The 24,530-nt window shown below is 40.9% G+C and overlaps 1 protein-coding gene across 6 annotated transcripts in view; it reads right to left on the bottom strand.

Annotated features, from left to right (window-relative positions):
* Positions 1-7,467: 7,467 nt before the first annotated feature.
* The window catches only part of THOC2 (THO complex subunit 2), a 46,283-nt gene continuing 29,220 nt past the window's right edge, over positions 7,468-24,530 (bottom strand). The window contains exons 25-39 of one of the 6 annotated variants that reach the window (XM_062006668.1): positions 22,672-22,829; positions 22,031-22,159; positions 21,389-21,520; positions 21,119-21,303; positions 20,176-20,360; positions 19,425-19,527; positions 18,724-19,160; positions 17,829-17,887; positions 16,291-16,407; positions 12,701-12,838; positions 12,296-12,365; positions 12,056-12,213; positions 11,357-11,433; positions 11,207-11,254; positions 7,468-8,294 (exon numbers count right to left, since the gene is read on the bottom strand). In XM_062006668.1, the coding sequence (XP_061862652.1) occupies positions 11,227-11,254; positions 11,357-11,433; positions 12,056-12,213; positions 12,296-12,365; positions 12,701-12,838; positions 16,291-16,407; positions 17,829-17,887; positions 18,724-19,160; positions 19,425-19,527; positions 20,176-20,360; positions 21,119-21,303; positions 21,389-21,520; positions 22,031-22,159; positions 22,672-22,829 (1,976 nt within the window). In that variant the 3' untranslated portion in view covers positions 7,468-8,294; positions 11,207-11,226. Of the gene's footprint in view, positions 8,295-11,206; positions 11,255-11,356; positions 11,434-12,055; positions 12,214-12,295; positions 12,366-12,700; positions 12,839-16,290; positions 16,492-17,004; positions 17,888-18,723; positions 19,161-19,424; positions 19,528-20,175; positions 20,361-21,118; positions 21,304-21,388; positions 21,521-22,030; positions 22,160-22,671; positions 22,830-24,530 lie in introns of those variants that run through there. The other 5 variants (XM_062006669.1, XR_009819653.1, XR_009819654.1 and 2 more) reach the window with 5 other exon arrangements.

Raw genomic sequence — 24,530 nt, 5'->3', positions numbered from 1 at the left:
GGTCCGTGCCCATGGCTGCAGGAAAGGCCCAGGTTGGCATCAGGCCATGAGGTCAGGGTAAGTCCCACCACCACACTGAGACCCCCACTCCTGTGTGGTCCGCTACAGGGAGCCAGCTTTGGCTAAAATCTCTCACCTCTCCAACTTTGGCTAAAATCTCTCACCTCTCCAACTTCTTAGTCCTACTCTGGCTCTCCTCTCAGGCTTTCTTGTCCTTATTTCATCAGCTATTCAGGGCTTCCTGAGACTGCTTTCTGATGTGGCAGCATCACTACACAGCACCAACAAAAGTCCTTTCCAGCTTTCAGACGCTGTCCCAGGCTGCCCAGGGAGGTGGTGGAGTCTCCATCCCTGGAGATATGAGAAGACACATAGACGAGGTGCTGAAGGACATGGGTTAGTGGTGGGCTTGGCAGTGTTGTACTCAATCTTAAAGGTCTTTTGCAACCAAAGTGTATAGCTCTGTTCCCCAGGGGTGGGCATGTGCCTCAGCAGCAGCCAGACACTGTGTGGTACCCAGAGAGGAGTGTGAGCAAAGGGGCTGCAACACACCCCTTACAGTTAGCATAACAATAAAACCTCTGCCCCTTCCCGGGTCTCAGGCCTGCCACTGCTGCCCCTGGGGACCACCTGCATCATGGATTTTGCTGGCCACGTGACACTGGCCAACTGATGTGCTGGTGGCCAGGAAGGGCAGAATAATGAAGCCCTTGTGCACACACCAGTATTTATTGCCGTGTCTAACACTGAAGTTTTAGCCCTAAATCATTTATGATGGCTGTGGCATTTTAGGATGACAGGACATCTTACAGCAAAGCAAGAAGACAAGATCCCACTCCACGGCAGTTTGTAATCAGAGGAGCAGGAGGGGGCAGGAAGAGCAGGGAAGATGCTATGAGAAGCAATGGAGCACAGGGTGGGGGAGAGCCAAGGCTTTCCAGAAGCACATCACTTCCAGCTGGTGAAGAAGCTGCTGCCATCTCCAAGCAGGTAGAACTGACACCTAAGGGTGAACTCAGAGCCAATTTGTTGCAGCAAATGAGGACTGAAACCAGGATGAGGTCTGCCACCTGCACTGGCCCAGCAGACAGTTACAGGGGATTCTCCCATCATCTCTTTGTTGTGGTTTCAGACTTTTCTTACGTTATTCTATCTTTAGGCAGTGTGAAAGAAGCAGCAAGGAGCTGATGGCAGCAGCAAGAAACAAGCTGCAGCGAAAGGGAGAGGGGTCTGAGGAAGGCTAAAACCTGCACAGAGGCTGCAGAGCTACAGAGAGCTAAGGAATGGGGCTGAGCTGGGGACTGGTCCACAAAGGGTTAACGGGGGCCCATGCAAGCACTGGCCTGGATGGGGAGGAGAGGACAAGTAAGTTTAATGCACAACACAAACCACAGCCACAATGCTGGTAATGACTGGTGCTTTAGATAATGTTTAGCATATAAATAAAGTAATTGACCAATTAATGAGCACATGGCAGATGCCTGATATGCAATAACGAGTAGGAAAATGTATGATATAACACAAGAAAGTGATTAAAGGGCTATAAAAGCAGAGCTGCAGCCTGCATGGGAGAGCTGGAGCAGTGCCTGTGCCCTGGCCCCTGACTAAACTGCTGTCTGGCACTGTTTGGGTCAAGGCCACACGTGTGGGGGGAGGTACAAGGTTTTGGTCCCCATTGCAGAGACAAAGCAGGGTACAGCAGAGTGAGGGAAAGGGGCTAATGCCAGAAAACCACGAGCCTGAGGGGAAGGGGAGTCAGCCTCACCGGTGGCTCCATTTCCGTGTTGTAAAAGTCCCCTCCTTTGGCCTCTGAGGCTCAGCAACATGTTTGCGTTGGGCCATGGCCCTGCAGGCACAGTGACACCCTGGCTTTAATGGTGGCCATGCACTTGGAGCAGGAGGAACCCCCTCTGCCAAGCTCAGAGGCTTTAGCTGCAGGATGTGATGCTGTTCAGAGCAACACTGACATGCAGCAGCGGGTGACTGAGGGCTGTCAGCCCCTGTGCCAGGCTGCCCAGGGAGCTGGGGGAGTGCCCAGCCCTGGAAATACTGCAAAGCCATGGAGCTGAGGTGCTGATGGCCTTGGGTTAGTGGTGGGCTGGCAGTTGAGTGGAGGGGTTCGACTCAATGAGCTTAAAGGTCTTTTCCAACCAAAATAATTCTTTACTCACACAAGCCTTCACCAGTGACCCTCATCCCAAACCCCATCCCTGGGGCCGTGGAAGTGCCCCCAGCCCAGCAGGACCACCATAAGAACAGCGGGTCTGTGCCAGCCCACTCCACCTGGCTCAGCAGCACCCTGGCTTGGCACCCATTCAAGCCCGTCTCCATCTGACCACCCTGGCTTGGCACCCATTCAAGCCCGCCTCCATCTGACCAGCTCTTTCCTGCAGTGACAACTTCCAGTGCAGGGCTGGTGTTTTCTGAGAGGGAGGGGTGGTTGCTGTGTGCTCAGGGAGCAGATTTTAATATCATTTGAAGCTTTTCAACAAATATTGGATTTGAATTCCAAATATGGGCTGAGCAGGCTAATTACCAAAAACCTACAAAATTAATGTAAGAACCACAGTTTGATCTGAGGTAAATAAATATAAATGGTATTTATTTAATATTCCCCTGCCCTTTAAACAAGGGAAGTTTGCCATATTCAGGCAAAATAGCTTATTATGAAATAGCTGAAGCTGTGACCTATCACAGATGCTTCAGATTACACAGAGCAATTAGAATATCACAGCAGACAGGCCATATCAGAAACAGAGCTTAATGAATGGGTGCTTTGTACCAGTTTTTCGCTGGGTCTGTGGGCCATGGCCATGGCAGGGTGCACGGCCAAAGCTGCCCTCCTGCTTGCCCATTAGTCCAGCCCTGCCTGTTCTTCCCCACAACCCTCTCAAATTTAGTTGATGGGGTTGATGAGCATGCCAGTGGCACTCAATGCCACGCAATCCAGCATGGCAGAAGCATGGTCTCCTTCCTTCCTCACTTTCCCCATCCCTCTGGGGTTCACTGCCCCCTGCTATTTCCATTCAAGGTCTCTGGCCTTCCCCCTGCCATGACTTTGTACTCTAGATGCAACTCCCAATGTCAAACCCCCCTGAACCCTCACTAATCCCTGAACACATGCAGCTGGGTCCCTGCAGAGACCCACACAGGGAGAAGGACCCTTTTTTGTGAGGTTTTCTTGAGGGAGAAAACCCTCCCACAGGCATGAACGTGCTGAGAGCCCATTCCTCTGGCCCCCTCATGAATATCAGGAGCACATCTGAGTTTTCCAAGCTACAGAGTTCAGTAATTTCCTCCTGACTGCTGCAGCTTGCTGCTGGTGTTTCTCTGCCCTTGCCACACCAGCATCATTGATCTGTAAAACTCTTTGATTAGCTTTGTCCTTATTAACTAGAGGTAATTTCTGACTGAATTGCAGATTGCACACCCTTGTCCCTCAGTGCAAGAAAGACACAGTCAAATTGGGAAAACAATCAGACAAGAGTTTCCTAGCTAATTAGAGGTGAGGAAGAGCTACTAAAATGGAGAGTAATCAAGCTAAAGATGCCACATCCCTTCTCCCACTGCCGCTCATAGCGCTGGTGCCACGTCTGAGGGTAGAATCCTCCTGCCAGGGCAGGTACACGGTCCCTGAAAGCTGAATTTGAAGTGACTGTTTCAACTTATCTTTCAGTGCCTGGGCTGACAGTCTCCTGTTTCGTTCAGAGCTCTCGCTACACCCAGAGACCACAGGGTGAGCTACCTGTCCTTGCCCAGCCTAACCCCATCCCGGTGCTACAGCCCAGCAGCTGCCCAGGGAGGCACGTCAGCAGCCCAAGCCTCCTCATTCACACTCCTGCAGATCTCAAGGACTAGAGTGACTTTGATGGAAGTATTTCATTTTAGACTGCCCTAATGAGTTAATTAAAAGCATTTGAGTATTTAGCTTGATTACTCTACTCTCTAGTAATTCTGCCTCACCTCTAATTAGCTGGGTGGCTCTTACCTGATTCTCTTCCCAATTTGACTGTGTCTTTCTTGCACTGCGGGACAAGCGTTTGGAATCTCCGATTCAGTCAGAAATTACCTCTAGTTCATAGGGATAAAGCTAATCAGAAGGGTTTTAGAAATCAACTCTGTGAGCACCAAAATTTCTTATTATTCTATACTTTCAAACAGAGCCCCTGAGATAACACCCCTCTGTCCCAAATCCCAGATGACGGAGGACACAAACTGACCTTCACAGAGAACCAGGGATGCTTGATTTTTTGTTTGAGTTCTTTCTCTGGATTATATTGGAAAAAAACCCAAATCAAACCAAAACCTGACAGCACAGAAAAACCCTACACAAGCTAAACCCTACACAAGCTAAACCCTCACGATATTTAAAAGCCTCTGTGTTTAATAGTACTAATAATGGTACAGAAAAAACCCTTAGATTAAATCCCCTTATAGTCAGCAAACATTCTATTACTATAGGTTTGCTTTTGTTAATGACGAATCCATGTTAAAAAAACAAACTATAAATGATCTGGGAATAAAACAAATTGCTTTGTAGACAGTACCTGTTGGCCAAGATCCTCTTCTGCAGTTGACAATCTGTCAGGTTACAACTGACGAGCAGTAATTGTAAGCAGGCCTGTGCACCATGTCCTTCCAGTCCCATCATCTACTTCATTGTCAGTAGTATCCATCAGGCACTTGGGCATGGCCGCAGCGCAGATCCCCAGGACTTCTGCAAACACCCAGGTTCATCACTCTAGGCACAGACAAGGGCACGTTAAACCTGGTTTTAAAGAAAATTCTAGGAGGAGGGAAAAAATGGCCATGCTGCACATTTCCCACTGCCACACTGTGGAGTGCCTCCCACAGGAGACAGTCCTTCAGGAACTTCTCCAGCGTGGGTCCTTCCCCTGGCCTGCAGCTCCTCAGAAACTGCTCCAGCATGGGGCCTGCCACATGGGCAGCTCCTCACACCCTGCCCAAGCGTGGGTCACCCACCGGGAGAACAGTCCTTCAGGGACAGACTGCTCCAGCCTAGGGCCCTCACAGTACCATAAGTCCTGGCAGCAAACCTGCCCTGGCATGGACTCCTATTTCCCCACGGGCTCCCAGGTCCTGCCAGGAACTTGCTCCAGGGCACTTCCCACAGAGTCACAGCCTCCTTCAGGCATCCGCCCGCTCCGGCGTGGGCTCCTCCACAGGCTGCGAGTGGATCTCTGCTCCTCATGGTCCTCCATGGACTGCAGGGGCACAGCTGCCTCACTGTGGTCCTCACCACAGGGCACAGGGAGTCTTTCTTTCAGGATCTAAGCAGATCTTTGTTTGAAGAGGCCATCCCTGTAGCTCCCTGCTACCAAAACTCAGCCCAAACAAAACCACAACTGACCAAGCTCCAGAGAAACACCAACTCTGAAGCCAGACCCCACTGCCTGCCTCAGCTTGATCAGTTGACAACATACAGTCTCTGGCACCCAAGACAGTTCTTCAACAAGGAAACAACTCTCAGAAACTCAAGCTCCTTATATATTTTTTTGGACAAGTGGGAGAGTAGGACAGGAAAAAGCAATACAGGTATGACACCCCTATAGAGCAAACCAGTATTTAAACAGCATGCAGCTATTAGCCTACTACTTGAAATACAATTTACAGTTTTAAGGTCACACTTATTCCTTAGGAGCTTTCATTTCAAAAGTTCACGTAACTATATTGAGCACTTCCATCTACTAAACATATTTCCCAGAGCAATCATTGAGAACTAGTTTGCTCTGACAGAGCTGTATTCTGTACACTTCCTTGTGAGCAAACCCCATTTGCCCAGGACCGATCTCACTGTGCAAAGTTGATTGGTATCAATTTCACTACCAAGCATCAATGAAGCTCCTTCTGGGAAGACACAGGCAATAGAAAGTGATTATGGGAAGTGTTGCTGTAACCATAGTGCTCAGCAGAGGGAAGCATAAGGCGAGAGCCCCTTACAGAGCTTATGTAATCCTTAAAGGAGTGTGGTATGGGACTGAAGCACTCATCCTCATCCTGGGAGAAAGCTCCCTCTTTATGAAGATCACCGAGATCACTGCTTTACAGCACTTAAACATCTGAAGTGACATCAATCCCATACTTCCTTCAAGAAACTGGTCTTTAACGTACCTTTGTCTTTTAAAATAATAATTTAAAGGGACCAGGATTAGCTTTCTCTGCTGTTTCTTGTAAAAGCAGAGGAAAACTCCTCCTTTCGGGCAGCAGCTTCTCACTACGTGTGCTCACCAGCTTCTGAGAACTCACCAGTTCTGCTGGTATTGCAACCTTAACATTGTGAAACACTTTCCACTGCCATTAGATCCTCTCTTCCACACCCCAACAGGTTCATTGCATTGATTTTGAAAAGAAAGCTGATTCTTATCAGATGGATGAGGAGCAGAATCTAAATTTTGGAGAGAGACGGAGAATACAGCAGCACAAAGGCTGAAGAGAACTACTCTACTGGTGCAGCCTGATACTGTAATGCAACTGATATGCAAATGATACCCAGAAGGGAAGTCATCTCACCCCCTCCAGGTCACCAATTTTCCTTCTACCACATCTGCTGACTGCAGAGGCAAAGGACTGAGCTAGGGCTTACAAGAAAGCTCTCACAGGGCTTCAGGCAAATGAAGGAGCAAATGCCCTCAGTGGTTCAATTGCCAATGGAGAACAGGCTGAAAAGAGCACAATATGCACCAGCAGCACAACCATTAATCAGTATGTAAGAGCAGCTGGTGCCTTTGGGTGAATACGTGGCATATTTAAACTGCTCTACCAGCTTCTAATGATACCTTCTAAAAATCACTAAACAGTGAGCAAAATCTCTCGACATGGGCACCTCCCCATTCTCCAAAGAACACAACAGGTACTCTTTCACAACCCTCCTTTTCCACTTTTGACAGACTAGTGATCATTTTTACTGCAGGAAATCCACATCTTGGGGAGGGAGGGGGTGTGTGGAAATCAGTCACGAATGTGACCTAAAGACTTCCAGATGTGACAATTCCTTACCCAGGTGAAGATCTGAGATGAGGGCTCATCGATGTGATCTGCCAAGCTGTGTCAGAAGGCAGGCACATCCAGGCATTCAACTGGTCAAACTAAAACCAAAGACATTGCCAAGACACTAAGTCAGTATAATTTGACAAAATGGGGAAATTGGGGGAAAAAATGCCAGAGATTTTAATGAGCTTTGGATGAGGGACAAAGGCCTCAAGATGTAAACTTGACTGAATGCAGGAAGGCAAACTCTCAGCTTCTTGACACCGCTGGGGAAAAGCATCACACACAGTGTCTGACCCTTTCCAGCCCCCTGCAAACAGGTACAGAGGGCTCACCAGCCGAGCCCCCAACCACCCTCCCACAACTCCAATGAATCCCAAATGTGCTTGACAATACAGAGAGCAATAAAGTGACCACACAGAGAATGATTTACGACCCATTGAGAAAACTATTGTTTATTTAGAAAAAAGGTTACACTGGTAGAATTCAGCAGATAAAAAAATTCTTTTTTTTCTTCTTTTTTAAAAATGTCATTGTGAAACTTTTCAGACTAAAGTTCAGCAATACAAAGCTCCTGTAGCTGTAATTGAAACTTAATTTATTTCAGTTTTGAAGAGAGCCAATCAATCTAAAAACAACATGACAAACAAAAGGTGTGGCGAGGGACAGCTGAGCACAGGTGGAGGTGGGGCTGGAAGGGACAGGGCTCGTTCTTTGTTTCTTTAAACAAGTCAACGTTGTACACAATATACAAATAATCCCTAAAGCATTGCATGGAAACAGTGCTCCCACTTGACTTTTTTTTTAGTCACCAATATTAAAAACAGGCCAAGTAATAAATAAAAAATGAGTTTAAATGAGGTAAATCCAAAAAGGTTCAATAACTGTTTATTTATGGTTTTCAGACAGCTAAAAGAATGCATTTCAGATTGAGAGAATTACTAACTCAGGCAGTATCTTCGACAACCTAAAGTGGAACTCTGTACACATGAAACCTCATTTGCACTATGGCAACTGTTTGTTTGCAGCACATTGTGCTAAAATATGGAATAGGTAACACTTTCAGCCAGGTACTGAAAATAAATGTGTAAGAAACTAAGCAACAAGTTAAAATACAGTAATGTACAACTCAACAATTTAATCCTCAGCATGGGGAAATAAAGCAGAGAACTGAATAATTTAAGGAGATGCAGATGGGTCCTCTTCATTCACAAATTTTTGTGCAATCTATACTCTGGAAAATACATTTCTGGTCACAGCTGGATATCTTCCCATTTCAATCTCACCTGCAAGGAAGGCATACGTAATGGAAATTAGATGGTGTTCAAATGAATACTGATCTTGCAGCTTAGCACTTGATTCCATCCACAACTCAAAGAATGAAGGGGAAAAAGAAAACTACTTTCATCCATCATTCATCCTCTAACTCTACTTTAATCCACAGCAAGAATTACATTAATGTGAGCAATGCATTTGAAGTAGTGAAATGCTAATTTAAAGATACAAAACAGAATCCAGTCATCACGTGTGAAGGCAGAAACCTCAGATGCACAACCCTCTCAAACTGTTGCTATCTCTAGATTAGGTAAGAAATAAATGCAGCCAATCAGACATTGTACATTAGGAAGGACATCAAAGGACTTAAACATAACAGCATTAGATTCCACAACTGTGTTGCTATAAAAGGCATTTTCACCCTTATGCAAGCAGTGTTGTCAGTATTCTGCACCAGATGTTCAAGTTTAGCCCGTTACACAGCTGGAGGTGAATTTTTGTGTGCAGCTGACATTTACCTAAGCACTTGTTGCTTAAATCCTGATGTAGTCATAAAAACACAGTTGTGCTTTTTTTTAATGATGACAATCCTCCCTTGATATTGAATTGCTGGTCACAATGAAACTTCACATTTTATCCTTACAGATGCTGCAAGTCCTCAGCAGTGAACTTCATCTACCCAGACTGCTCTCCCCTCCCCACCCCCCCAAGAAAATAACACTAAAACACAGGGAAAGAAAACCTGGGATCCATCCACAGTGATTAGACAATAATGGCAAAGACAGACATAAAAGACTCAAAAAACTTCCACAAAATTCTTTCCAGAGTATAGTCCTGGGAAGTACTGAGGCAATAACCTGAACACCCTCCAAAGAGCACACAATAGCAGCAGCACCTTTGTTACCCAAAACCCCTCTGTGCATCTGCCCTCAGCTTCAGTGGCTGAAAGAGCCACTTCCCCAGATGAAACTCCAACCCCTTTCTCCAATAGTCCCCCACTCTGCTGAGGCCACAGTCCACACCTGGAGACTCTTCCAGATCATCAGAAGACTTCAGAATGCAAATTTCTGTTTGCTTGTTTTCCTGGACCCTCATCACAACAGTCTTCCACAGGTGCTATATAAGGCAACCTATAATCCTTAGGCCTCTTAGAAAAGAACTCCCAACAGCAAAGTATCTGTGCCTTTCAGATCTGGCCTGTGTTTGCAGTTAGACAGAGGCAAACAGAAGAATCTGGGATTATGCCATGGTCTTCCTCTGACACCTAAAGCAAGTACAGCTCTATAAGGAGTGATGTTAATTTGCAAGTCCACAGCCAATAAATCTCTCCACTTAGTTTTTAACACATAATATCACACTTTCACTGTTCTCAAACATGATATCCATACAATTGAATTTTGAAAGTGAGTTTGGAAGGCACCTCTGAAGACTGACCAGTCCAACACCCTTGCTCAAAGAGCAGAATTAAGTACAGCAGGTTCCTCAGGGCTGTGGCCTGCCAAGTTAGGTTTTGAATCCCTTAAGGCTGGCAGTCCCATCACCTCTCTGGGCAAACTGTCATAGTTTTTGACCACTTTCACAGTAAAAAGACTTCCTCTTTAAAAATACTTTATCTTTAAATGGGATTCACAACAAATCATGTTTGTGAAAGGAAGAATCACTTTTTAGACCAGCCAAGACAGTCACAAACTTTCAGCTTCTTCAATCCTGCTTCAAAATCTGAGACAAAGGAGGACTTGTGCATTTAAAACTGTTGTCTTCTCTCTCTGTAACAATATTAGTTTTGCTGATAAAAACCAAAACTCTGCCTGCCTGTAGTATGTTGTTCAGCAGTCAGAACAACGTTACTCTACGAAAGCAAATAACCTCAAACCGTGAAAAGTGTGACCGAATAAAACAATAATTGTTTCTACTCCATCTCTGCTTGTGTTCCCTTTGAGTGATCACAGAATCTATAAACAAAGTTTCAACAGAAACAATTCATTAATTTTAAATAGAGAACAAACAGGAGAATTATCAAGCACTTGGACCATTTGTGAACAGAGAGAGATAAGTCATATTCTTTGATATTTGTTGAATGCAATCAGTTATTTTTATGTTCACTCAATAGACAGACACTTTTTAAAATGTAAAACCATCCACTGTTACATGTAGAGTGATTGGTAGTGGTGTGTGGTTCAAGTTGGGTAGGTGAGGTGAACTTCATTTTAAGTTCACTGGGGCTCTTTCCTTCCCTAGCAACTGAAAATGAAGCAGTCCAAGACTCTTAAAATGACTACACGCAAAGAGGAGAAAAAACTCTGAAGTTTTTTCTTTCTGCAAGCAGTCAGTGCCTCCACATAAAAGCTTTCCTTTGGCTTCTACCTCCTCAAATCTGATCAGATAAAAGATTAAGCAAAGGTAATGAGCTGACTTACTACATGACACAGCAATTTGGTTTTAAAGCTAGTGCTTTTGTTGAAGAAAAAAAAATAAGAGAAGAATACAAAACTTGAGTTTAAAAAATATTGGGCAAGATATCCTTAATTAACAGGTAGTTTATCAAGACCGATGACTATCAGGATCACATGGATTCACCTTTGCTTTTGTATGGCAAGTTCCCTGAAGTAAGTGTGAAACGTGCGACTACCCCAAATTCTGCTGAACCCCTCACTCTTACTTAATTCTTTGGAAAAAAAAAAGTGACCATCTATACAATCTCCATGCTTACCACAGGGACAGGGGTTTCTCTCTGGGATAGAAAAAAAATATTAAAACTCCACCAAACAAGACAACCACCCCCCCAAAAATCCCCTAAAACAAGTTAAAGCCCCCCGGCTGATTTCAGTCCCTTCACACTCAAGCTGTTCTGTTTGTATATCCTCTACCAGCCAAAAGGAGCTTCAGGATATATTGAGTCATAGTAAATCATAAACTTTTTTACCTTGACTGGAACAATCTTCATTATCTGTGTTTGTCTGAAGATTTATGAGTAGATTCAACGTTAAAGAAAAAAACCCATTCTTTTACTACACATCATAAAAAGCAGCTCATTTTCTGTATTTGTCTGAAACACTCGTGTGTAAAAGGATATTGTTTCTTTTCCTCCTTCCCTCCAGTACTCTCTCGTTTTTCTTTCTTTTCTGTTTTTTCTTTATCATGTCTTGACTCCTTTAAAAAAACCACACATATGGGAAATCGTTTATTGTAGTAAGCATTGTCTAGTCTGATTTGAAGGATTATATATTTAAAGTTTGAACTGGCCACAGCTAAAAAATCCCAGTCAGAATGGCAGTGATCAGCATCTATGATTTCTGAGACTATTCTGGCTTTGTCTCACAGGTCTGTGATAACTGCCATCAGGAAAGAGCTACAGCTAAGAACTACCGTTCAATGTTTTATCAGAAAAAAATGCTGTGCTAACACATGCACCTGAAAATCTGAACACAAGCAGGCTAGTTTATATGTACATTAACCCCAGTTTCACAGATTTCCTCATAAAACCAGTCTGCAGTTATTCTAGATTATTCAAAACCTAAAGTATAAAGTTCTGAATTTTCCTGGCTATTAGCAAAGTGAACTGTTCCTCTAATTTGTTCTGCCAAGAGTGACTGCTGAAATAACAACTTAGAGCCACAGGATACAGAATTTCCAGAAGCACCTTCCTACATACTCACAGTGTACTTTTTAATCTAAGGCCATAAAAGCAGAAATAAAACTTAGGGAAAAAACTATAAGCTGCTGCTTCTGCCAAAACCAGTCATATCAACAAAATTAGAATGGCTTATTTTACCTTTTTGCTACCAGAGGAGCTCTTCTCCATCTTTTCTGCTTTAATTGAATCACCTTTCTCTTTTCCTGAAGATTTGGATTTGCTCTTCTCTTTCTCCTTTTCATTTAAGCGAGGGGAATCAGAAGGACTTTCACTTTTACTATGTTTTGAAGAACCAGCTAAAAACACAACAGAAAGTTGTAATTCACAAGAAGTCAAAGCCTAAGAGACACACACATAGATACAAAATAAGATACGTACTTGTCCCGTTTTCCTCCTTGCGTCGTTTAGTTGAATCCTGTGGTACCTCTCGGTCACTGTTGGAATGATCCTGGCACCAAATACAATTACACAGATGTTAGCAGATTAAAACACACTCCTGAAGCAGCACCTGCTTCTAATGTTACTTTGGAGGAATATTTTTTTAATATTTAAAAAACATAACAGTGTTATTACATCTTGTATAAAGTTTACTGAGATCAGTTTTGAAGGGAAGAAGTTTGGAACACATTACGACCTTGGAAACAGTAAACAGAAGAAAATCAGCTCTGACACAGATCACTTCTGCTTGAGTAGGCTGTACAATCATTACTGCATGGACTTGGAACAAAGAGCTTTTCAAGCACACATCAACTTACTAAACTAATTCACAAAAATTTCACCAACCCTTTTCCGATCTTTCCTGTCCTTTTCATCTTTCTTCTCTCTCTCTCTGGATCTTTCCCTTGACTTGTCCAAATCTTTCTTGTCCACTTCTCTCTCCTTACTCTTGGACAGTGTTGGAGTAGTGTGGTTAATGTAGTGCTGTTAAATTAAGGCAATATCATCCAATATTAATATGCATTCTCAGATACTCTAATAGAACAGATCTAGCTCAAAGAGCAACATCACACATTAATACTTTACCAGGCTAAAAAAAACTGATCAAAGACATTTTCATACTTATCTATAATTTAACCTATAACTTTGTTTTCTCAATGCTGGATATTCAAGAACACTTTTTCTTAACTGAAACATCTAAGTTAAACACACAGAATGTTGTTGCCCAGGACTGTTTGACACACCAAACCAAACCAGACACCAGTACTACCGAAACCGGATACGCAGACTCTTGGACTGACTTGCCTGGAATGAATAAATGGAATCAGATGCTTAAACAAGTTCTAATTCATTTTTAAAGAATAACCTTAATCCACAAAGTATTTATGACAATACTTTTAATAATGTGTTGTTTTATCTATAGTAATACAGAACGTGCCCTTCAAGCCTAAACTTCCAATGATAAAAGCAGCCAAATACGGAAAAGAATTGGTTTTGCTCTGTAATGCTCTCTAGATTGCTATTCCTCTCTCTCTCTTCTAATCAGTTCTGGTAAGCTCTGTAGAACATACTGGTTTCACAAAGCTGAATATTTTTAATAGAAACTCAGGTCACAGAGGTGGGGGCAGAAGAGAAGTCACAGTCAAGTCAACCACAAGAGGACAAAGTTTAAATGCTACTGCGTATGTATACAGGGTAGCACACATTATAGAAATGCCAATGTGTTACAGTCACTAATTCTGTCTTTGTAAAATACATTTATATAGTTAGACCTTTCTATAAAGTATTTTTCATCGAATATCAGTAAGAGTACATTTTAAATTGAAGACACCTTCCATAGGTACTGTATATATTTAAGTTCCATCAACACACAGATGGAAATCAGCATCCTTTAATCTTGCTCCAGTTTCACAAGCTATCAATTTTATTTGGTGAAAATAGTAACACCTTTTCACTCAAGTGTTCTCTGTATCTGTTTTAGAGACACAAAAGGACACCAAAGGTAGAGTGGAAGATTAGTTTAAAACTTAGAAGTCACTTGAACCAAAGCAAGTACTGTTTCAAATAATGTTATTCTTTTAACTAACTTAATTCTGTCCTTCTCCAGTTCCAGTAAATGTTTAACTTACCAAAACTTGACGTTACAGGTCCTACGTTAAACTGACAATGTTAGTTTTCCCTTCATTATTTAAATGGAAATTTATTATCCTCCTATATCAGAGTCTGAACCTTCAAAACTCCTTTCACTTGATACTTCTCTTTCTACTCTTTTCCCTCACTCCTCTTTTCTCATTTCATTTTTTCCATTGCCATTCCAGAAGTAAATTTATCTTTGCTCCTTTGCAAACATGTTTTTTCTATGCAGCCCCATTTAGTTGTCTCCCAGAGATGCTTTCCATGTGAGAAAACAAATGCATAGCTCTGCTTTCTCCCACTCCATTTAAGCTCAAATGGTTGTTCAGAACAGACTCCACTGGCCTTCTACCATCCCAAAGCAGAGTCTTGGAAAACTGAATCCCTCCCACTCTCCTTTACAAGAAAAGGCTAGATTTAGGTCATCAGGCTTCAACAACTTGTTTCTAGAAATGCTAACTGAAGGCACATTGAATTTTAGGCCCTGTTGTATGTTGTGTCTTGCAAGAATAAACACAAACCTAACTCATCTGGCACCATTTATTTTACAACCTGCAACAGAAATCAACATTTCAATGGTTTGGTACCAGAAGTTGGGCAAAGTCAGGAATAAAGAAAGCCTGTAAGCATGCAATGGCACTAGACTTCTACTAACTTTCAGTGGAAGCTGAACTCAAATCTTATGGGTTTCTGAATATCTCATCCTATCCCCAAACAAGTACATGGCAGTAGAGTGTTTTACTTGTCTTACACCATGTACAAGGAACATTGTCAAGAAATGCCTCAAGTCTGTTAGAATGTCAGTGAAGAATGAAAATTAGTTCATTACACAAAAAAGAATAGAAATCAGCATTTGGGAGAGGAAAGAAAGAGTTGGACACCCTCCACCCCCTGTGCACGTACACAGTAATTCCATGAAAGTGTTACACAACTACAACACACTTCCAGTTAAGCTTATAAAAACACATTATAATTAACTAAAATCTAACTTGTCAAATTGACTAGAATAACAAAGCTGATCATTGATCATTTGATTATAAACAGTTCCGCTGTCTGCTTGATTACCACACCAGTCTGTTAATAGATAACAAGCTTTAAACAATAATTTTGCTTAACTAACTAAATTTGAGTGAAGTTCCAATTAACCAGTTGGACCTTGACTAATACAGTAAGGAAAGGAAAAGTAAGATTTACAGACTGCCATATACTACACTTCAGACAGATGTGAGCTCAAGACAAATATAGTTTTGTAATTTCAAAAGAACTTCAAGTTTACAAGATATCATGACAGTGACTTAAAATATGTTTTGAAAGTATATGAAATCAATCTAAAGACACTGTAATTTCATCCATTGCAGGAGTCCAAGGATGCTTTCTACATACACTCTCCCTACAATTAGGTATGGCTGGTACTGGAGAGAGTCAATTAAGAAAAAATCCATTAGTAGTATCCATTATAAAATCAGAGGTATTTTGAATTAAAACATACGAAGTGTTCTGAACACTTTATACAAAGAGAGCTATGAATAACACAGCAGTGTAAATACAGAACTGGAGGTGACACTCCATTATGCACCTTAAATTAATGTGTCATCCTGGATAAACCTGTGAGTTATCCACAAAGTCCGTTTTTCAAATGATAAAGATTTGTACTTTTTAGTTACACATTAATAATGGCTGCATAACCAAAACACTTTCCTAGTAACTTTTGAATGTTTTACCTATATCCTATTATCCACATAATCCAAAGTATTAGCAGGTTTACAGTATTTGTGACTGTTACTATACAAGTGGTTGAGTTTAAAAAAGGCAAGAGAAGAGTTGCAGAATCTGTCTACAATACAATATTCCAAGATAACATTCAACTCTCATCCCCCTCTACTCAGAGCTTCTCAGGCCACACCTGGAATATAGTGTTCAGTTCTGGTCCCTGCTATGCCAAAGAGACACTGACAGGCTGGGGAGAGTCCTCTGGACCACAGAAGGGACACAAAGATTGAAGGAGTCACACAGAAAAGGCCATGGGTGATGGGTACAAGTTATTCCTGGGGACATTCCAACTGGACACAGGAGGAAACTTTCTCCTAATGATAACCATCAGTCATGCAATAATCTCAGCAGGGAAGTGGTGGATCCCCCAACACTGGACACTTTTGGACTGAAGAAAACCCTCTGTTACTACACTAGCATTTACAGAAATGGAACTCGAACTTTCTGATGGAGTTTACCACAAGAACAAAAGCTAAGTTCTCTCTGCAACAAAACACGAAAGTAAACTTTGGTGGTGTCTAAAAGATTCAAACCTTTGCTGAAGAGTCCTTGAGTTCGTTGAGGTTGTCCTGTAGAAAATGAACGGAGATGACACGTAAGCTGGAATAGTTTTCAGAAACCAGAGGAACTTTGGGAAGCACAGCCGTACCCTTGAAACAAAAAACAGCTACTCCATCTGGAATAAATCTTATGTTAATACTGCATACTGGACAAAGCTAGGAACTCAAATATTTCTTTAAAAGAAAGAAAGAGGGGAAAGAAAAAAAAAAGACAGTAATTTATTCTCTAGACCCAATTATTAAGTAAACTGCAAAATGTATTTGTATCTAATTCTTCACAAAACTGTGAAAAAACTCTCCCATCAATATAAAATATAAAGAAAAATACTCTTTACTCTAAATAATACAGCTGAACCATAGGTTAAAGAGGTTTAAAATGTTCTTAAACCTCTACCTTCTCCACTTTCAGTTAAACGTGGTAGAAGTCATTCTAGAACAACTTCACATTGCCACTTAAAAAAATCAGGCAAGAAAAGCTGTGTCATTTTGAGCAGTTATCACTCTCACCTGCTTTCTAAAATCTACTTTTTAAAAATTAGCCTACACTTTTAAGCAAATCTTACATAGAAAAATATGTACTCTTTGAAAAACCAGGAAAAAAAGGCTTGTTTAAAGTTGGTAAGATTGTGAAGTTTAAAGGCCCACAAAATCCATCACAGTGGTCTTGATGAAGTATTAGTAACTTACAGTTTTAAATGTTCAACGTACTGCAAACTCAAAGATTCCATGAACACAGATGGTTTAGAAACAAAATAAATATGGAGCAAGGAATGGCTACCCTGAGTCTTCAAGTAGGCTACGCCCATGGTTTTGTGCTGCGCTTGAATGCTTGGGGTTTCTCTTTGCTGGGTAGGAGGCTTGGTTGCCACATCTGGTTTTATCGTAACGCAGGGCTCAACACGGTGGGAACCCACTGGAAATAAACAAACCTCGAAGGGAAGGTACAACAGAAGCTGCATGCGCACTGAATATACACAACTACAGGAGAACTGATCACCAAGGAGACTTTAAAATGGAACTCCTTTCAAGACTCCTCCTTGGAAGGCACACATCGGTATGATGCTCATCAAGAAGCCTGATGAATTCAGAGGTATCGCACATCCCGTATCATCCAGGAATCTTCAGTGCTACAGATTCTTCCATAGAAGTGCAGAAAAATATGCTCCACTCTGCTGCAAAGACTCATTTGCTTGTAGCTACCATTGCACTCCAAAAAAACTGACTGCTTAAAACAATGAGGCACTTCTGTGTAAAAATTCTCTCGCCATTTCCAAACACTATTTACAAAATGTGTGCTAGGTCCTTGAAGCATTACTTTGGTTAATTAAAAAGATTTTTTTATAGAAAAAAAGACAGTCCGCCAATAAAGAAAAGGAATGCATTTTCTAATGCAACATAAAACCTCCAGTGGTTCCAGTGTATACTTGGCACAAAACTTGAAGGAAGTCGAACATTGGCATCCCAAACTCGTGAGCCTAACATGGGTGCTGCCTTCCTCAGGCTATACTAACCTTTACTGTTGAGGAATGTGATGGAGAAGAATGTGTATCAACTTTGCGGCGTTTTTGTTCTGTGGGAAAAGAACAATGTGGTATTAAAAGACATGTGAATAATACTACAGCTTTCTGAAGTACAAAAATAGTTTAAGCTACAACTCAAGTTTTATCACTACGAAAACTTCAGTTTTCTTAAGCTATCTAAAGCTAGCAGCATTCCCTGACCCACTTCATGAAAGTTTGCAGGAAAAGTGTAATGTGAGCAACCCACTGCAAACTTCTACTTTGTGTAAGTCTGTATCCTAATTCCAGAGTTGCTATGAAGATCCCAAAAAGGTGAACCAAATGGGAAGCATTACAACCCACCTTTACTTTGTTTGCTTTAAGCAGTGCAAATACGAAACTCTCCATTAGCCTCAGATTATAAGAACTTAAAATGTCAACATTAAGGATTTGTCAGCCCTGAAACATAAGGACCCAATAAAGCTCACTGTGGCCGTTAAGAACACTTAGGCCTGTATCTTCCACATCTGTTGTCTTTCAATTCAAAGCTTGTGGTGAAACTCTCAGAGTATACTCTTGAGGTTTTCGCATTAAATTTTTGCAATGGAGAGCCACAGTTACACCAAAACATTTGAGTGTAAGACCACTTCAACTAAAAATGATAGGTTTTATGAAAATGAGTACTTACTGAAGGCATGTGAAGTTCATACATTTACACAGTTCACCTTTTGGGGATACTCTGACTACCTACTTGGGCACTAACTCTATTTAAAAACCAGTGCCAACATGCTAGCTGCTATGCAGCAATACTTTCTCACCATCTCCAGCATTTTTTGACACGGAGTTCTTCCCGAGTGACACGTTCTGTTTTTCTAGTCAAGAACAGAAGTGAAATATGCAAACTTACCCCTTTCAGATTCTGATGTTTCTGATCGGGGAACAGGTGACTTCAAGGACCCAGCTACTGGCACCTTTTCTCCTCCTTTAGCATTTTCCTTGGATTTAATTTCCTTCGCTACATCCCTCTCTCTGGACGGCTCCTTTTCTCTCTCCTTCTCTGCAGTTGACTTTGACTCAACGATGGTAACCACTGTCTTGGACTTTTCTTCTTTTGAAGCTTTTTCTTCTTTCTTGACTTTTTCCTTCTCTTTGTCAGATTTTGGCGTTTTCTCCTTGATCTCTCTTGCCTTATCATCTTTGTTTGCCCGTTCTTCCTTTGGTTTATCTTTCCCATCCTTCCCAAGTGCCTTCATCTCTGGAGTGGCAGCTGGAGTCTTGTCTTTTTTTTCTTTATCTTTTTCCTTCCCACTTTTGTCTTTATCATCCTTCTCTTTAATAATTTTGCTGCATCAAAAATGAAAAGGTCAATTAACGTGCATACAAATCCAGCTCTAGTTTTACCAAAAAAGTTCTATTTCTGATGGTTTTATGAAACCTCCTGATGCAATCACGGTCAGATTTCAGATTTGCTGTTTCTTGATCAGAACAGTAAAAGCAAATGGTCTCATTTGTTTTTATTTTATTTGGCTAAAATGAAATTATTTAACAGTGTCAGACCATTAAGGTTGTGTATTTTTTAAAATGTGAAGAAACAGTAGTTTCTCTCACCTATTAGAAGCACTGTTTCCATTGCTTGTTGTCACCTTCGGTGTAGCATTGACAGCTTTATTAACAACTTTCACCACACCCTGAGACTTCTCCTTTAGTTTATCTGTTTTTAAAAAAAGAGAACACTTTTATTTCAGCAAGTCAATATGCACCCTACTGGTTAAAATGATGCAAGTGGCTAATGCATGTTCATGTAAGATCACAGAATCACAGAATGGTAGGGGGTGAAAGGGACCTTCAGAAATCACCTACTCCAACTCGCTGCTAAAGCAGATCCACCTAGATCAGGTCACACAGGAACATGTCCAGGTGGGTTTTGAAAACCTCCAGAGAAGGAGCCTCCACACCCTCCCTGGGCAGCCTGTTCCACTGCTCCCTCACGTCAACAGTGAAATAGTTTTTCTTATGTTTAAATGGAACTGTTTGCGTTGCAGCTTCATCCTATTACCCCTTGTCCTGTCACTAGATACCACAGAAAAAAGTGATGTCCCAACCTCCTGACATCCACCATATAGATACTTGTAAATATTGATAAGATTCCCCTGCAGTCTCCTCTTCTCTAGACTGTAGCTAACAGTTAACATATGGAATTAAATGCAGAACTCTCTCCCAAAACCCACTAAAAATAGGTAACTATTCAGCATCACATTTAGATTTTTTCTTTTCAGTGTAATGAGCCAAATTTTGAGTGAGTAGCCTGTAACGTCAGAATAATGCTACTTAAATAAATAATAATCATAGGTTTGTTTACCAGTCTCCTCAGTAGTGCCTTCTTCCAGTCTAACTGTATTTACTGTAAGAGATGTAGGCATCCCAGCACCACCTGGCCCATTTTGTACTGTTGCAGCTACAGCATTCCTGGCAGGTGGGTCTTTGTGGTGGAATTCATTTTCAGGTATCATGAAAGGCTTCCTACTTTTCAACTGTCCAGAATAGCTGCAAGTCGCACAGATTGTTAAATATGCACAAACATAAAGCAAAACATGGGTTGAATTTTAAATGAGGATCTAATCTAACAGTTCCTCTGTTATTTATTTCACAGTTTCTCCCAGCTGATATGCAGTTTCTTCCCCCTTTATTGACGAGCTCAAAAGAAAAGAAAAAAAACCACCAAAACAACAAACAAGCAAGCTACTAGACACAGAAGCAGCCCTGCCTCCACACCCTCTTCACTGCCACATACACACACACACACCTCTGTCAAACACACAGAAGAAACTGCCTACTGACAAAATGGTTAGGGCAACCTGAAATGCCCCTCAAGCATATGTGGTGGATTTTGCATTCATCACAGAAAGATGTAAAACAGAACTAAGCATTTTAGTCTAACCATTTTAAAAACACACACACTCTTCCAAAACTTAAGTGGTCTTGCATCAACAGCCCTTGGCTTTCTTCATTTTACTCTCCCTTCCTATCTACTTGCTGCGGTACTATTTCTCTAACATTTAGCTATGCTCTTGTGAGTGGAAACCTTTACTAGTTAAAGCATTCTACTAGAGTCTTGTAAAGGAAATTAGTGACCATCCAGCACCAAATGAACGTTTTCATTCACACTGTCAGCCCTGAGACGCAGGATAGTGAAATCTTCTGTGATAAGGTAAAAATCAATGTTAGGACTGTAACAGTTCCGAGTCTTTAGAAGCTTTTCACGATCCACTTTTAACCACTTTCTTAAAGTAAGGTGTTGTTACCCCATAGCCAATGCATATAGATCAGGTCTCTTCTCTTTCTCTTCCTGACATATCTTATGTACTCTTCTTTCCAAGGCTTGGCCCAGGTTCAGCACTTTTGGATACCATGGAAGGATTTTGGTCAGCACAATCAGGATATTTCTGATATGTGTATATTCACCTGTTTCAAGGCAGTGCACAGAAGCCTGGAACACAAATTAAATCTAATGAAGCTGTGCATTTTTTTATTAAAGCTTCCAAAAACCTATGGTTTTTGGCATCCTTATTTACCTTGGTTAATTTATAGTGCCATTTGTGTACCACATGCCTAAAATTCTCATAATCCAGTTGATCAGCTTTGTTTCCACCGTCAAATCCAGTAGCCCGCAGTATAGTTAGGAAGCCTGGATAGTTGCCACATTCCTATGCACACATACAGAAAAAAATTAAAACATTTTTCAGGAAGCATAAAACCAATAATTCTGCAAAAGTTGTTCATTACCTGAAATATTTTTTTTCCTGATACTGCTGAAGACTAAGACATGATCACAATTTGCAAACCTTAAACACATAATGTGTTTGAAAAGCTTCGCTGTAGATGAGAGAAAAGACTATTTGTTTGCAACTTTACTAGCTTTTGCAAGAAGTATAATGAGAGCTTCCACATGGGTCCCTAAATTATCTTTAGGACAGGCTATAACAAAATCAGAAATCAGATTTTTTTTAGTCATTGATTTTTTTAAACAAATAACTACTCCTATTAAAACTAAATGAATTACAGAAACTCAATTCTAAGATTACACTATCAGAAAATTTCAATCACACAATGTTTCTTATCTAATCATTTCACTAAATCCATTTTTATTGGGTTGAATTACACAAGAGGCCATTATATACTCTCATGAGCAAATTCATTTTAATAACTTCACGTACCTTTTCATATATGACTCTGTCGCTGTGCCATCTAGTCACAGTCTCCAGCATACAGCACAAAAACCTGCCGTATCTACTAGCTTCATTTTCAGTGCAACTTGCAACTGTATATATAATATCAGAGAAAACCTGTGAATAGCAATAACAAAATGTTACAATGACTTTGGTGAATCGCACAAGGAACAAGAACCAACAAGAATTTAAAATTTCTCAGCTCAATCACATTAAACTGGTTTCTAAATAGAAAGGAGGTATCTTATAGAATGTCCTCAGTTTATTTTCAAGATTTTATTACCCAACAGCTGGTCCCTCACACTTAGTGCAGACACTAAGACCCACATATTGCTGCTGCCAACAGTTTGCCATAGTTAAAGTGTCTTCACTGGCACTGAAAACAGTTTTGTTCTCAAATTAATAATTTTTATTCATTAAATAATCACCTGAAGCTCTAAGAAAACTTAATTTGTAGAATCTTAAGGGATCAAAAGGGAACTTTTGATCATCACAGATTCTAGACTTAAACACAGCTTATGATTTTAAATTAAACAGTATTACTTTTTTTTCCTCTTTTGGGAGGCAGGAGGGATAATAGTTTTGCATGTTCATAATAGTAAAGCAGACACACAGTTCTAGCTACTTACTCTGTCATAGCAGAGAAGTGTGGAGAAGTTGGGTGTTTTCTGCTGATGCACCAGTTCCACAAAGTGTGCACAATAAACTGCATCGATTGCCGAAAAAATGCATCGAGGAAAGATACATAACTGTAAAAACTTTGTGATGGTCTCATTTTTGGTAGACTCTTCAAAAATAAAGAAGTTGAGAAAAAAAAGGAACAAAGAAAGTTAATGGGTTAACACTCAACTACTGTCTTCCCAAGAGTTTAGTATCACACACCCATATTCTCAAGTCTGTACATTAGGCTTGTATTCCAGACAAACCTTTGTCACTGCTCTGAAAGTCAAAATACGCTGAACTGTTTGAAGATGGGGGGACAGTGGAAGGCTAGTTGTAGAAAATCTTTAATTCTTATTGGGAAAATTCTTCTACTACATGATAGAGGGGAAAACAAGCTCAGAAAAAAAAAAATGGTAAACTTCAACTGCTCAAATTCTGCACATTAGCAAAAGGAACACTACCTGGTATTTCTCTAGAAAGCTTACTTTCTCCTTTCTAGATGAGTCTTTCAGCACAGTTGCCTTAGAAACAGGAGAACGTGCTGTCTCTAGACAACCATTTAACAATCACTTTTCCAATCAACTGAACAGTTATAGTCTTCAGTAAACCACCATCCCAACACATACACATTTACTCAGTAGTAGAACAAAAGATTCACAAAAAGACTGCACTGTACCCTTAACAGGTACCCACCCTGTTTGACCAAGCCCTGGCTGGGGAACATGACAGCCAAACACAAACCCATGCCCAGTTATCAAGGAGCATAAAAACAGGCTGAGAGGGATGTATAACAGAAAAGGAAAAGAGGAAGAAAATAAACACATGGATGAGGGCACAGAGTTGAAGACTGCACATGGATGCCTTCCTCTTCAGAGGAAGAACAGTCACGATACCCATGAGGGCAACTGATGTTTTTGCACTGGGATTCTCACACAGGCTGCAGGGCACAGGTCATAAGATCCAATATTTACTTCCTTTGATTCTGGAATGTTCGTGGAATAAAGCTTGTCCAAGAAAAGTCTGTTAGCTTTTTTTGTAGCTAAGTTTTATGTTGATTTTACTTTAGTAATTAGTCCTCAAAGGTTATAACAAACCTTTGACACTTAAGAGAATCACAGTTCATAGAACAGTCAAGCGTTTCAGTTTTACTTCAAAAGTGTAAGTTAAGCAAGCAAGCAGCCAATCAGTACAGCTAGTTTCCTACTGTTAAAACTCCTAGTCTATTTATTCTATTAAAAATTAACTTACACGTAATTATGTGACCACTGTATCAAAAACATCTGCACAAGAAGTCAGTCTTTATTTTAAAATAAAGTTTTTCAAAATAACAAAAAATACTACTAGAGTGGATGTGCTGTTCAGTCTCCTCGTGCAGCACAACTGCAGGTAGCTTATTTCCATGGGAAACTGCAGAGAAAGTTAAGTTTGTCTCTGGATGCAATGCTGGGAAACCTCCTGCAGCTGAAGCGTGAGGACTCAAGAGCCAACAGCAGCCCTACAAATGGCTGTATTATTAAAAGTACCTGTTTATATATAGATCACATCTATATATGATTTTCTACATGCTTTTGGGTGCTTCCTTAAGCAGACAAAATTACCAGTCAGCTCTAGACCAAGCTTCATTCAGGTAACAATTCTTCAATCAGTAATTTCAAGTGGCTAATTAGCTCCCAATACCAGTATATTAAATATTTGCAGGGAATAACCTTTCTTGATTTAACTTGATGATTTAACTTTTGGTGTTTCCTCATTAGATCAGGTGTGTATTATCTTACAGGAGTTGGACAATAAAACGCTTTTCCACTGGGTTATGCTAGGCTCCTTG

This window comes from Colius striatus, chromosome 13 (assembly GCF_028858725.1).
Source record: "Colius striatus isolate bColStr4 chromosome 13, bColStr4.1.hap1, whole genome shotgun sequence".
Taxonomy (NCBI): domain Eukaryota; kingdom Metazoa; phylum Chordata; class Aves; order Coliiformes; family Coliidae; genus Colius; species Colius striatus.
Note: the sequence above shows the minus strand (reverse complement) of the source record. Positions and strands in the feature narration are given on the sequence as shown.